The following is a 12638-nucleotide window of genomic DNA, read 5'->3' as shown; positions in this document are numbered from 1 at the left end:
ATGGAGAAAAATCCCCCGCCGGCGCGATCGCTGTCGAGAAGATCCTCTAGTTCAACTGCCCGTGCGAGAATTGTTCTAGAGTTGAAGCGACTGGACGACGAAAGAGCTCTGCAGGAGAAGGCGGCCGAGGAAAAGGTCATGCGGGAGAAGGAGTACCTGGCGAAGAAGTACGACCTCATGCAGGCTCAGCTGGAGGAGGAAGAAGAAGGCAGCGCAAGAAGTCGTCGCTCGATGTCGAGTATCCTAAAGGTTGAGCAGTGGCTGCAAAACGATCCCGTCACGAATTCATGCCCTGGCATCGGGTACAGTGAAATCCCCGCCGGCGTCGAATCACGAACAGGGACAGTTCCAAAGCAGCCAAAACCATCGGCATCTTCGGCAGCCGCTGCGATTTCAACACCGAAGTCCGGTCAGGATCCGTTGGACTGGAGTCTGACGTGGGATGAGCCCGTCGGTTCCCAACCTCCAGCGAAAGGGAAATACGCAGTGAATTTGCAGGAGATTCAGCGGAAGTTTCGTGGTGTACAGCTCTGTCCGCCGAAGCCTAATCAGCAGCCCGTGGGCCCATCACCATTAATCCAATCGATGGGCGGAAATCAACCGATCACCGGTCCGGGATCCGGTCAGGTTCCGACTACAACGTCAGCGGTAACAAGTGGTCCGCAACCGTGTCAGGTAGCGTTGGATCACACCGCCTACCACACCGGTCAGTCGTCCGGCCTCGAAGCACTACCCACCGAGAATCAAGCACCCGTAGCAGTTACTCCGGTAAGTCAATCGTGCTCTGATTATACGTTACCACAAGTAAGAACAAACACTGTGACGTTCAAAGTGCCAAAGCTTTCTTCATTGATTGAACATACTCCCAATGTCGTAACCGAACCATGCAAGGCCTCCCTACCTCTTCGGAACGACACATTAACGTTCCACCCAATATACAAAAGTACACCCTATGTCCGCCCCGAAATAGCCCCCTCCGTGCACTTCGCTGGTTATCCAATCACGTCGTCTTCTGGTTTGCCAACATTTGCCCCTGTACGTACCGTTTCTAGCAATCCGCTACCAGCAGTGTCATCAATCGCCGTCGATAGCGGCCGTCCGATTCCGATTCCGCCGTCCGACTCAACTTCTGCTCACGTCCAGACAGCTGTTCCTTGGATTAACGCTCCGACATCACAACAACTCGCTGCCAGACACATCGTTCCCAAAGAACTTCCAATCTTTTCGGGCGATCCTGTCGAGTGGCCGTTGTTTGTGAGCTGTTACCAAAACACGACACAGTTATGCGGCTTCTCCAATGGCGAAAATTTGATGCGTTTACAGCGGAGCCTTAAGGGCAACGCACTAGAAGCAGTGCGAAGTTTGCTCCTGGAACCATCTTCGGTCCCGTTGATCATTTCCACCCTGCAGACGCTTTTTGGACGACCCGATTTGATCATCAACTCCCTGATACACAAGGTTCGTGCGACTCCGTCTCCGAAACTGGATAAGTTGGAATCGTTAATATCCTTCGGCTTGGCGTGTCAAAACCTTTGCGGACATCTTCGTGCAGCGGGGCAGCAGGCACACTTTTCCAATCCGGCTTTGCTTCAGGAGCTAGTGAACAAACTGCCAGCAAACATCAAGCTTGATTGGGCCCTTTTCAAACAAAAGTGCCCTGTGGTCGATCTCGGTACATTCGGCGACTACATGTCGCAACTAGTAGTAGCTGCAAGTGACGTTGCTCCATTTCAACCGTCCGAAGAAACTTGCAGTCCATCCGAAAAACGTAAAAGTAAGGAGAGACTGTTTCTGAATGCACATTCGTCTGGTATTCCGCCAAACGACAGTGATAGACGACATCATACCAGCCAGACCGGAAGCAAGCAACCAAAGCCGTGTCCAATGTGCGAGAAGTCAGGACACAAAGTGCGAGAATGCGAAGCTTTCAAGAAATGCAGCTTGGAGGACCGTTGGAAGCGCACCCAGGATCACCACCTATGTCGGCGGTGCTTAATAGCACACGGAAAGTTTCCATGCAAGGCTTCGTTGTGCGGCGTGGATGGTTGCGAAGAGCGACACCATAAACTATTGCACCCAGGGAAGCCTGATCCAGTATCGTCATCGGAGTCTTTGCAAGCTATTGAATCACTCAGCATCCACTGCGAACGTAAGATGCCTACACTTTTCCGTATAATACCAGTTACGCTGTTCGCTAACGAGAAAACGATCAACACCTTCGCGTTCCTAGATGAAGGGTCATCTTCCACGTTGATTGAAGCCCGTGTAGCGCGTGAGCTAGGAGTAAAAGGTGAGGTGTACTCGCTTTGCCTGCAGTGGACGGGCGACGTCGAGCGTTCTGAAGACAAATCCGAATTGATTCGACTAGAAATCTCGGGCCGTGGATCTCCGAAACGACATGTGTTGAAATCAGCACACACGGTAGAAAAGTTATGTCTACCTAAACAAACTCTGCAGTTCAAACAGCTCTCTGAACAATTCCCGTACCTTCGAGGCCTGCCTATTGAAGGATACAGCAACGCCACTCCAACTGTTCTCATTGGTGTGGATAACGCACACTTGAAAATTCCTCTGAAAATCCGGGAAGGCCAGATCGGTCAACCAGTGGCTACGAAAACTAGACTGGGGTGGACGGTATATGGTGAAATCCCTGGTGAAGCTCCTTCGAAAGAGCATTGCCAGTACCATATGTGTGAGGCAAAGCGAAGTCCTGACGACGAGTTACACGATCTGGTGAAAGAGTTTTTCTCGGTAGAAAACGTAGGAGTTGCCGTCACTCCGGTTCTAAAAGGTTCAGATGAGATACGCTCAAGGAAAATCCTCGAGGACACGACTGTGCGTCTACCTTCCGGGCGGTTCCAGACAGGGCTGCTCTGGAAATACGACCATATTGAGTTTCCGGACAGCAAGCCTATGGCAGTGCATCGACTGAAATCCTTGGAACGGCGTTTGTTGCGGAATCCTGAGCTCTTCGAGAATCTAAAACAGCAGATAGTTGAGTACGTGAAGAAAGGCTATGCCCACAAAATCACGCAGGAAGAGATCGCCAACTCAGATCCCGAGAGAACATGGTATCTGCCCTTGGGAGTAGTGGTTCACCCCAAAAAGCCTGAAAAAGTGAGGATTGTTTGGGACGCCGCGGCAGCGGTACAGGGTCAATCGCTCAATGCTGCTCTGCTAGCAGGACCAGATCTGCTGACTTCCCTTCCCTCGGTTCTATCCAGATATCGGCAGCGTCAGGTTGCGATCAGTGGGGATATTAGACAAATGTTTCACCAGTTTCAGATCAGACCTGAAGATAAGCAATCTCAGCGGTTCCTTTTTCGAAGTGATGTCTCCAAGACGCCGGACACGTACGTCATGGACGTTGCAACCTTTGGTGTAACCTGCTCGCCCTCCGCTGCACAGTACATCAAGAATCGGAACGCTAAGGATTTCGAGTCCGAATATCCCGAAGCTGCTGCCGCTATCATTCACAATCACTATGTGGACGACTATTTGGATAGTCTGGATACCATCGAAGAGGCAATCGACTTTGCGCTACAGGTGAAGGAGGTCCACGCAAAGGCTGGGTTCCACATACGGAACTGGATGTCCAGTTCGAAAGAGGTTCTCTCACGGGTCGGGGACACCGCAGAGGAACAAATAAAGAGCTTCAGGATCCACACTTCTTCGACTTCAGAACGCGTCCTTGGGATGAACTGGATTCCTGATGCGGATGAGTTCGCCTTTACTGGTCTTTTTCGCGATGAACTGATGCCACTGCTACACGGAGATGTCATTCCAACCAAAAGGCAACTCCTCCAGGTTGTAATGAGCGTTTTCGATTCACTTGGTCTGGTATCACTCGTCATAGTTCATGGAAAAATCCTAATCCAGAACGTTTGGCGGGCCAACATCGAGTGGGACGGTAAATTAACTTCGGATTTGTTCATCGAATGGCGTAGGTGGATTGACCTATTAGGACAGTTGGATGCAATACGTATTCCGCGGTGTTATTTCCCGGGATATTTTGTGGATAGCTTCAATACTCTGGAGTTGCACATATTTGTTGACGCCAGCGAGGAAGCATATGTAGCGGCTGCATATTTCCGGATAGTGGACAACTCTCAAATACGTTGCGTTCTAGTATCCTCGAAAACGAAAGTGGCACCGCTTAAACCCTTGTCAGTTCCTCGCCTTGAACTACAGGCAGCATTATTAGGAGCTAGACTATCAAAATCTGTCACAGAGAATCATACTCTACAAATAGTGCAACGTTTCTTTTGGAGCGATTCGACCACCGTCCTTGCCTGGCTACAATCAGACCAACGCAAATACCGGCAATTTGTGGCGTGTCGGGTGTCTGAAATCTTGGACTCAACGAAGGTGGATGAATGGCGATACGTTCCTTCAAAACTGAACGTCGCTGATGACGCGACCAAGTGGAAAGAAGGGCTTCAGCTCAACAATAATCACCGCTGGTTCCAGGGACCGAGCTTTCTGTACGACCCCCCACACATGTGGCCGAAACCGAAAGAGATTCCTCGTCTAGTCATGGAAGAACTTCGGACTGTTCACGTACATCAAGGGATCCTGAAGGAGCCGTTGGTACAATTTTCTCGTTTTTCGAAATGGGAGCGCTGTCTGCGTGCGGTTGCCTTTGTGCATCGGTTCATCGACCAACTGAAACATAGAATGCGGCGTGAACCAACCAACGTGTCATCCTTTCTCACCCGCGACGAACTTCAGCGAGCGGAAATCACGATTCTGCTACAGGCACAATTCGATGTTTTCGCTGACGAGATTATTATGATGCAGAACAACCAGACGCTACCGCTGGACCAACGTCGACGTCTCGAGAAAACGAGCCCACTTTACAAGCTGTCTCCCTTTTTGGACAATCGTGGAGTAATACGGATGGAAAGCCGAATCGCCAGTTTCTCGGACGCGCCCTTCGATTTCAAGTTCCCGATAGTGTTGCCGAAAAATCACTACGTCAGTCAACTCATCGTCGACGATTACCATCGGCGATACAATCATTGCAACGGAGAGACAACGGTAAACGAAATGCGGCAGAGATTTCATCTCTCGGAGATGAGAGCGGCGTTCCGGAAATCCCGGAAAGTTTGTTCCTGGTGCCGGGTTTACAAGGCTATACCATCAGTCCCGAGAATGGCACCGCTGCCAGAAGCACGGGTCACTCCGTACGTGAGGCCTTTCAAATTTGTCGGACTGGACTACTTTGGTCCAATGTTGGTCGTTCAGGGCCGACACGTAGTGAAGCGATGGGTTGCCCTCTTCACCTGTTTGGCCATCAGGGCAGTCCACCTGGAGCTCGTTTCCGGCTTATCTACGGAGTGCTGCAAGATGGCTATACGGCGTTTCATAGCACGGAGGGGGGCACCTTCGGAGATATACAGCGATAGGGGGACTAATTTCGTTGGAGTCAGCGGTGAATTACGAGAACAGATTCGAGGAATCAACAACGATTTGGCTTCTGTATTTACCAACACTGTTACTCAATGGCGTTTCAATCCACCGGCGGCACCGCATATGGGGGGTGCCTGGGAGCGCATGGTTCGGTCGGTAAAATGTGCTTTGGCTGGGTTATCTGCCGAACGCAAGCCGAATGAAGAAACTTTGGTAACTCTACTGGCCGAAGCAGAGTATGTGGTAAATTCGAGGCCGTTGACCTACATGCCGCTAGAAACTGCGGAGCACGAGGCACTAACGCCAAACTGCTTCCTCCTTCTGAGCACAAGCGGTGTGAATCAACCTCCATCTCAACTTTCCGATGAAAAGGTTGCTCTTAGATCCAGCTGGACTTTGTACCAACAACTGTTGGACCAGTTCTGGGTTCGCTGGATAAAGGAATATCTGCCTACCATCACTAAACGAACCAAATGGTTCGTAGATTCCAAACCGGTCTCAGCCGGTGACTTGGTGATGATAGTAGAAGACCGACTGCGAAACGGATGGATCAGAGGACGGGTTCTCCGTGTATTCCCTGGACGTGACGGAAGATGTCGTAGCGCCAATGTGAAAACTTCAACAGGAGTTCTGCGACGTCCGGTGGCTAAACTGGCCGTCCTGGAAGTAGAAGATACCGCTCGTGGGGGCACGGAGCAATACGGGTCGGGGAATGTTCAGGATGGTGCCGTATCACCCCGATTTCTCCCCCAGGAGAGCGAGCTGACATGTGATGGGAGAGAAACGACGACTAGAAAGAACGACGACCTCGTAGCCGATCAGTAGTTAAACTGAAGGCACACGAAACACACGCTACACAGTACAGTGAACACAACGGATTTTTTAAATTAATTGTTGGACAGGACAGGACAGCAAAAGGGACTAGCAATGTAAGATATTACTTAAATTTGTACATAACTACTAAACTAAACTAAATGATTAAATATAATTGCAGCTAAAAGCAAGCTTAATAATAAAACAAAAACGAGTTTTGCTCTTTGGATCGTCCGAACAACGGTTCCTGGCCAACAAATCTTTTAGATTGCTATCTGCGAAGGAGATAATTATCCATTTCGGCCGTTTCAATCATCACCACGCGGTAGCAGCAGTTCGCAATGGCGGCCAGATACACATGCGTTTGCGGTCGGTCAATAGATACCGAACAAGAGATGTGCCAGTGCGGTGATTGTTTGCGAACAATACATCTCGCATGTGCTTCAACAAGACGAACTATCGCGGGGAACTGCGTTGTGTGTGTTCGTTGTATGGAGAAAAATCCCCCGCCGGCGCGATCGCTGTCGAGAAGATCCTCTAGTTCAACTGCCCGTGCGAGAATTGTTCTAGAGTTGAAGCGACTGGACGACGAAAGAGCTCTGCAGGAGAAGGCGGCCGAGGAAAAGGTCATGCGGGAGAAGGAGTACCTGGCGAAGAAGTACGACCTCATGCAGGCTCAGCTGGAGGAGGAAGAAGAAGGCAGCGCAAGAAGTCGTCGCTCGATGTCGAGTATCCTAAAGGTTGAGCAGTGGCTGCAAAACGATCCCGTCACGAATTCATGCCCTGGCATCGGGTACAGTGAAATCCCCGCCGGCGTCGAATCACGAACAGGGACAGTTCCAAAGCAGCCAAAACCATCGGCATCTTCGGCAGCCGCTGCGATTTCAACACCGAAGTCCGGTCAGGATCCGTTGGACTGGAGTCTGACGTGGGATGAGCCCGTCGGTTCCCAACCTCCAGCGAAAGGGAAATACGCAGTGAATTTGCAGGAGATTCAGCGGAAGTTTCGTGGTGTACAGCTCTGTCCGCCGAAGCCTAATCAGCAGCCCGTGGGCCCATCACCATTAATCCAATCGATGGGCGGAAATCAACCGATCACCGGTCCGGGATCCGGTCAGGTTCCGACTACAACGTCAGCGGTAACAAGTGGTCCGCAACCGTGTCAGGTAGCGTTGGATCACACCGCCTACCACACCGGTCAGTCGTCCGGCCTCGAAGCACTACCCACCGAGAATCAAGCACCCGTAGCAGTTACTCCGGTAAGTCAATCGTGCTCTGATTATACGTTACCACAAGTAAGAACAAACACTGTGACGTTCAAAGTGCCAAAGCTTTCTTCATTGATTGAACATACTCCCAATGTCGTAACCGAACCATGCAAGGCCTCCCTACCTCTTCGGAACGACACATTAACGTTCCACCCAATATACAAAAGTACACCCTATGTCCGCCCCGAAATAGCCCCCTCCGTGCACTTCGCTGGTTATCCAATCACGTCGTCTTCTGGTTTGCCAACATTTGCCCCTGTACGTACCGTTTCTAGCAATCCGCTACCAGCAGTGTCATCAATCGCCGTCGATAGCGGCCGTCCGATTCCGATTCCGCCGTCCGACTCAACTTCTGCTCACGTCCAGACAGCTGTTCCTTGGATTAACGCTCCGACATCACAACAACTCGCTGCCAGACACATCGTTCCCAAAGAACTTCCAATCTTTTCGGGCGATCCTGTCGAGTGGCCGTTGTTTGTGAGCTGTTACCAAAACACGACACAGTTATGCGGCTTCTCCAATGGCGAAAATTTGATGCGTTTACAGCGGAGCCTTAAGGGCAACGCACTAGAAGCAGTGCGAAGTTTGCTCCTGGAACCATCTTCGGTCCCGTTGATCATTTCCACCCTGCAGACGCTTTTTGGACGACCCGATTTGATCATCAACTCCCTGATACACAAGGTTCGTGCGACTCCGTCTCCGAAACTGGATAAGTTGGAATCGTTAATATCCTTCGGCTTGGCGTGTCAAAACCTTTGCGGACATCTTCGTGCAGCGGGGCAGCAGGCACACTTTTCCAATCCGGCTTTGCTTCAGGAGCTAGTGAACAAACTGCCAGCAAACATCAAGCTTGATTGGGCCCTTTTCAAACAAAAGTGCCCTGTGGTCGATCTCGGTACATTCGGCGACTACATGTCGCAACTAGTAGTAGCTGCAAGTGACGTTGCTCCATTTCAACCGTCCGAAGAAACTTGCAGTCCATCCGAAAAACGTAAAAGTAAGGAGAGACTGTTTCTGAATGCACATTCGTCTGGTATTCCGCCAAACGACAGTGATAGACGACATCATACCAGCCAGACCGGAAGCAAGCAACCAAAGCCGTGTCCAATGTGCGAGAAGTCAGGACACAAAGTGCGAGAATGCGAAGCTTTCAAGAAATGCAGCTTGGAGGACCGTTGGAAGCGCACCCAGGATCACCACCTATGTCGGCGGTGCTTAATAGCACACGGAAAGTTTCCATGCAAGGCTTCGTTGTGCGGCGTGGATGGTTGCGAAGAGCGACACCATAAACTATTGCACCCAGGGAAGCCTGATCCAGTATCGTCATCGGAGTCTTTGCAAGCTATTGAATCACTCAGCATCCACTGCGAACGTAAGATGCCTACACTTTTCCGTATAATACCAGTTACGCTGTTCGCTAACGAGAAAACGATCAACACCTTCGCGTTCCTAGATGAAGGGTCATCTTCCACGTTGATTGAAGCCCGTGTAGCGCGTGAGCTAGGAGTAAAAGGTGAGGTGTACTCGCTTTGCCTGCAGTGGACGGGCGACGTCGAGCGTTCTGAAGACAAATCCGAATTGATTCGACTAGAAATCTCGGGCCGTGGATCTCCGAAACGACATGTGTTGAAATCAGCACACACGGTAGAAAAGTTATGTCTACCTAAACAAACTCTGCAGTTCAAACAGCTCTCTGAACAATTCCCGTACCTTCGAGGCCTGCCTATTGAAGGATACAGCAACGCCACTCCAACTGTTCTCATTGGTGTGGATAACGCACACTTGAAAATTCCTCTGAAAATCCGGGAAGGCCAGATCGGTCAACCAGTGGCTACGAAAACTAGACTGGGGTGGACGGTATATGGTGAAATCCCTGGTGAAGCTCCTTCGAAAGAGCATTGCCAGTACCATATGTGTGAGGCAAAGCGAAGTCCTGACGACGAGTTACACGATCTGGTGAAAGAGTTTTTCTCGGTAGAAAACGTAGGAGTTGCCGTCACTCCGGTTCTAAAAGGTTCAGATGAGATACGCTCAAGGAAAATCCTCGAGGACACGACTGTGCGTCTACCTTCCGGGCGGTTCCAGACAGGGCTGCTCTGGAAATACGACCATATTGAGTTTCCGGACAGCAAGCCTATGGCAGTGCATCGACTGAAATCCTTGGAACGGCGTTTGTTGCGGAATCCTGAGCTCTTCGAGAATCTAAAACAGCAGATAGTTGAGTACGTGAAGAAAGGCTATGCCCACAAAATCACGCAGGAAGAGATCGCCAACTCAGATCCCGAGAGAACATGGTATCTGCCCTTGGGAGTAGTGGTTCACCCCAAAAAGCCTGAAAAAGTGAGGATTGTTTGGGACGCCGCGGCAGCGGTACAGGGTCAATCGCTCAATGCTGCTCTGCTAGCAGGACCAGATCTGCTGACTTCCCTTCCCTCGGTTCTATCCAGATATCGGCAGCGTCAGGTTGCGATCAGTGGGGATATTAGACAAATGTTTCACCAGTTTCAGATCAGACCTGAAGATAAGCAATCTCAGCGGTTCCTTTTTCGAAGTGATGTCTCCAAGACGCCGGACACGTACGTCATGGACGTTGCAACCTTTGGTGTAACCTGCTCGCCCTCCGCTGCACAGTACATCAAGAATCGGAACGCTAAGGATTTCGAGTCCGAATATCCCGAAGCTGCTGCCGCTATCATTCACAATCACTATGTGGACGACTATTTGGATAGTCTGGATACCATCGAAGAGGCAATCGACTTTGCGCTACAGGTGAAGGAGGTCCACGCAAAGGCTGGGTTCCACATACGGAACTGGATGTCCAGTTCGAAAGAGGTTCTCTCACGGGTCGGGGACACCGCAGAGGAACAAATAAAGAGCTTCAGGATCCACACTTCTTCGACTTCAGAACGCGTCCTTGGGATGAACTGGATTCCTGATGCGGATGAGTTCGCCTTTACTGGTCTTTTTCGCGATGAACTGATGCCACTGCTACACGGAGATGTCATTCCAACCAAAAGGCAACTCCTCCAGGTTGTAATGAGCGTTTTCGATTCACTTGGTCTGGTATCACTCGTCATAGTTCATGGAAAAATCCTAATCCAGAACGTTTGGCGGGCCAACATCGAGTGGGACGGTAAATTAACTTCGGATTTGTTCATCGAATGGCGTAGGTGGATTGACCTATTAGGACAGTTGGATGCAATACGTATTCCGCGGTGTTATTTCCCGGGATATTTTGTGGATAGCTTCAATACTCTGGAGTTGCACATATTTGTTGACGCCAGCGAGGAAGCATATGTAGCGGCTGCATATTTCCGGATAGTGGACAACTCTCAAATACGTTGCGTTCTAGTATCCTCGAAAACGAAAGTGGCACCGCTTAAACCCTTGTCAGTTCCTCGCCTTGAACTACAGGCAGCATTATTAGGAGCTAGACTATCAAAATCTGTCACAGAGAATCATACTCTACAAATAGTGCAACGTTTCTTTTGGAGCGATTCGACCACCGTCCTTGCCTGGCTACAATCAGACCAACGCAAATACCGGCAATTTGTGGCGTGTCGGGTGTCTGAAATCTTGGACTCAACGAAGGTGGATGAATGGCGATACGTTCCTTCAAAACTGAACGTCGCTGATGACGCGACCAAGTGGAAAGAAGGGCTTCAGCTCAACAATAATCACCGCTGGTTCCAGGGACCGAGCTTTCTGTACGACCCCCCACACATGTGGCCGAAACCGAAAGAGATTCCTCGTCTAGTCATGGAAGAACTTCGGACTGTTCACGTACATCAAGGGATCCTGAAGGAGCCGTTGGTACAATTTTCTCGTTTTTCGAAATGGGAGCGCTGTCTGCGTGCGGTTGCCTTTGTGCATCGGTTCATCGACCAACTGAAACATAGAATGCGGCGTGAACCAACCAACGTGTCATCCTTTCTCACCCGCGACGAACTTCAGCGAGCGGAAATCACGATTCTGCTACAGGCACAATTCGATGTTTTCGCTGACGAGATTATTATGATGCAGAACAACCAGACGCTACCGCTGGACCAACGTCGACGTCTCGAGAAAACGAGCCCACTTTACAAGCTGTCTCCCTTTTTGGACAATCGTGGAGTAATACGGATGGAAAGCCGAATCGCCAGTTTCTCGGACGCGCCCTTCGATTTCAAGTTCCCGATAGTGTTGCCGAAAAATCACTACGTCAGTCAACTCATCGTCGACGATTACCATCGGCGATACAATCATTGCAACGGAGAGACAACGGTAAACGAAATGCGGCAGAGATTTCATCTCTCGGAGATGAGAGCGGCGTTCCGGAAATCCCGGAAAGTTTGTTCCTGGTGCCGGGTTTACAAGGCTATACCATCAGTCCCGAGAATGGCACCGCTGCCAGAAGCACGGGTCACTCCGTACGTGAGGCCTTTCAAATTTGTCGGACTGGACTACTTTGGTCCAATGTTGGTCGTTCAGGGCCGACACGTAGTGAAGCGATGGGTTGCCCTCTTCACCTGTTTGGCCATCAGGGCAGTCCACCTGGAGCTCGTTTCCGGCTTATCTACGGAGTGCTGCAAGATGGCTATACGGCGTTTCATAGCACGGAGGGGGGCACCTTCGGAGATATACAGCGATAGGGGGACTAATTTCGTTGGAGTCAGCGGTGAATTACGAGAACAGATTCGAGGAATCAACAACGATTTGGCTTCTGTATTTACCAACACTGTTACTCAATGGCGTTTCAATCCACCGGCGGCACCGCATATGGGGGGTGCCTGGGAGCGCATGGTTCGGTCGGTAAAATGTGCTTTGGCTGGGTTATCTGCCGAACGCAAGCCGAATGAAGAAACTTTGGTAACTCTACTGGCCGAAGCAGAGTATGTGGTAAATTCGAGGCCGTTGACCTACATGCCGCTAGAAACTGCGGAGCACGAGGCACTAACGCCAAACTGCTTCCTCCTTCTGAGCACAAGCGGTGTGAATCAACCTCCATCTCAACTTTCCGATGAAAAGGTTGCTCTTAGATCCAGCTGGACTTTGTACCAACAACTGTTGGACCAGTTCTGGGTTCGCTGGATAAAGGAATATCTGCCTACCATCACTAAACGAACCAAATGGTTCGTAGATTCCAAACCGGTCTCAGCCGGTGAC

At 50.5% G+C, this 12638-nt stretch overlaps 2 protein-coding genes across 2 annotated transcripts; both read left to right on the top strand.

Moving 5' to 3' along the window:
* LOC134291768 (uncharacterized) lies at positions 1-6237 on the top strand. The gene has a single exon (XM_062859927.1). It carries the CDS (start codon positions 1-3, stop codon positions 6235-6237), a length of 6237 nt encoding a protein of 2078 aa, XP_062715911.1.
* A 479-nt stretch (positions 6238-6716) lies between these two features.
* On the top strand, positions 6717-12592 carry LOC134291764 (uncharacterized). The gene is made up of 2 exons (XM_062859922.1): positions 6717-12464; positions 12512-12592. The coding sequence occupies exons 1-2, from the start codon at positions 6717-6719 to the stop codon at positions 12590-12592; spliced, it is 5829 nt and encodes a 1942-aa protein (XP_062715906.1).
* Positions 12593-12638: the final 46 nt, after the last annotated feature.

The sequence above is a fragment of the Aedes albopictus genome, chromosome 1 (genome assembly GCF_035046485.1).
Source record: "Aedes albopictus strain Foshan chromosome 1, AalbF5, whole genome shotgun sequence".
Lineage (NCBI taxonomy): Eukaryota > Metazoa > Arthropoda > Insecta > Diptera > Culicidae > Aedes > Aedes albopictus.
Note: the sequence above shows the minus strand (reverse complement) of the source record. Positions and strands in the feature narration are given on the sequence as shown.

What these genes read in the sequence shown, in the direction of transcription:
- LOC134291768 (XM_062859927.1), top strand. Translation starts at nt 1, where the DNA reads ATGGAGAAAAATCCCCCGCCGGCGCGATCGCTGTCGAGAAGATCCTCT.
- LOC134291764 (XM_062859922.1), top strand. Translation starts at nt 6,717, where the DNA reads ATGGAGAAAAATCCCCCGCCGGCGCGATCGCTGTCGAGAAGATCCTCT. An exon ending in TCCTTCTGAGCACAAGCGGT is followed by an intron (nt 12,465 to 12,511) that starts GTGAATCAACCT and finishes GGTTGCTCTTAG; the next exon opens with ATCCAGCTGGACTTTGTACC.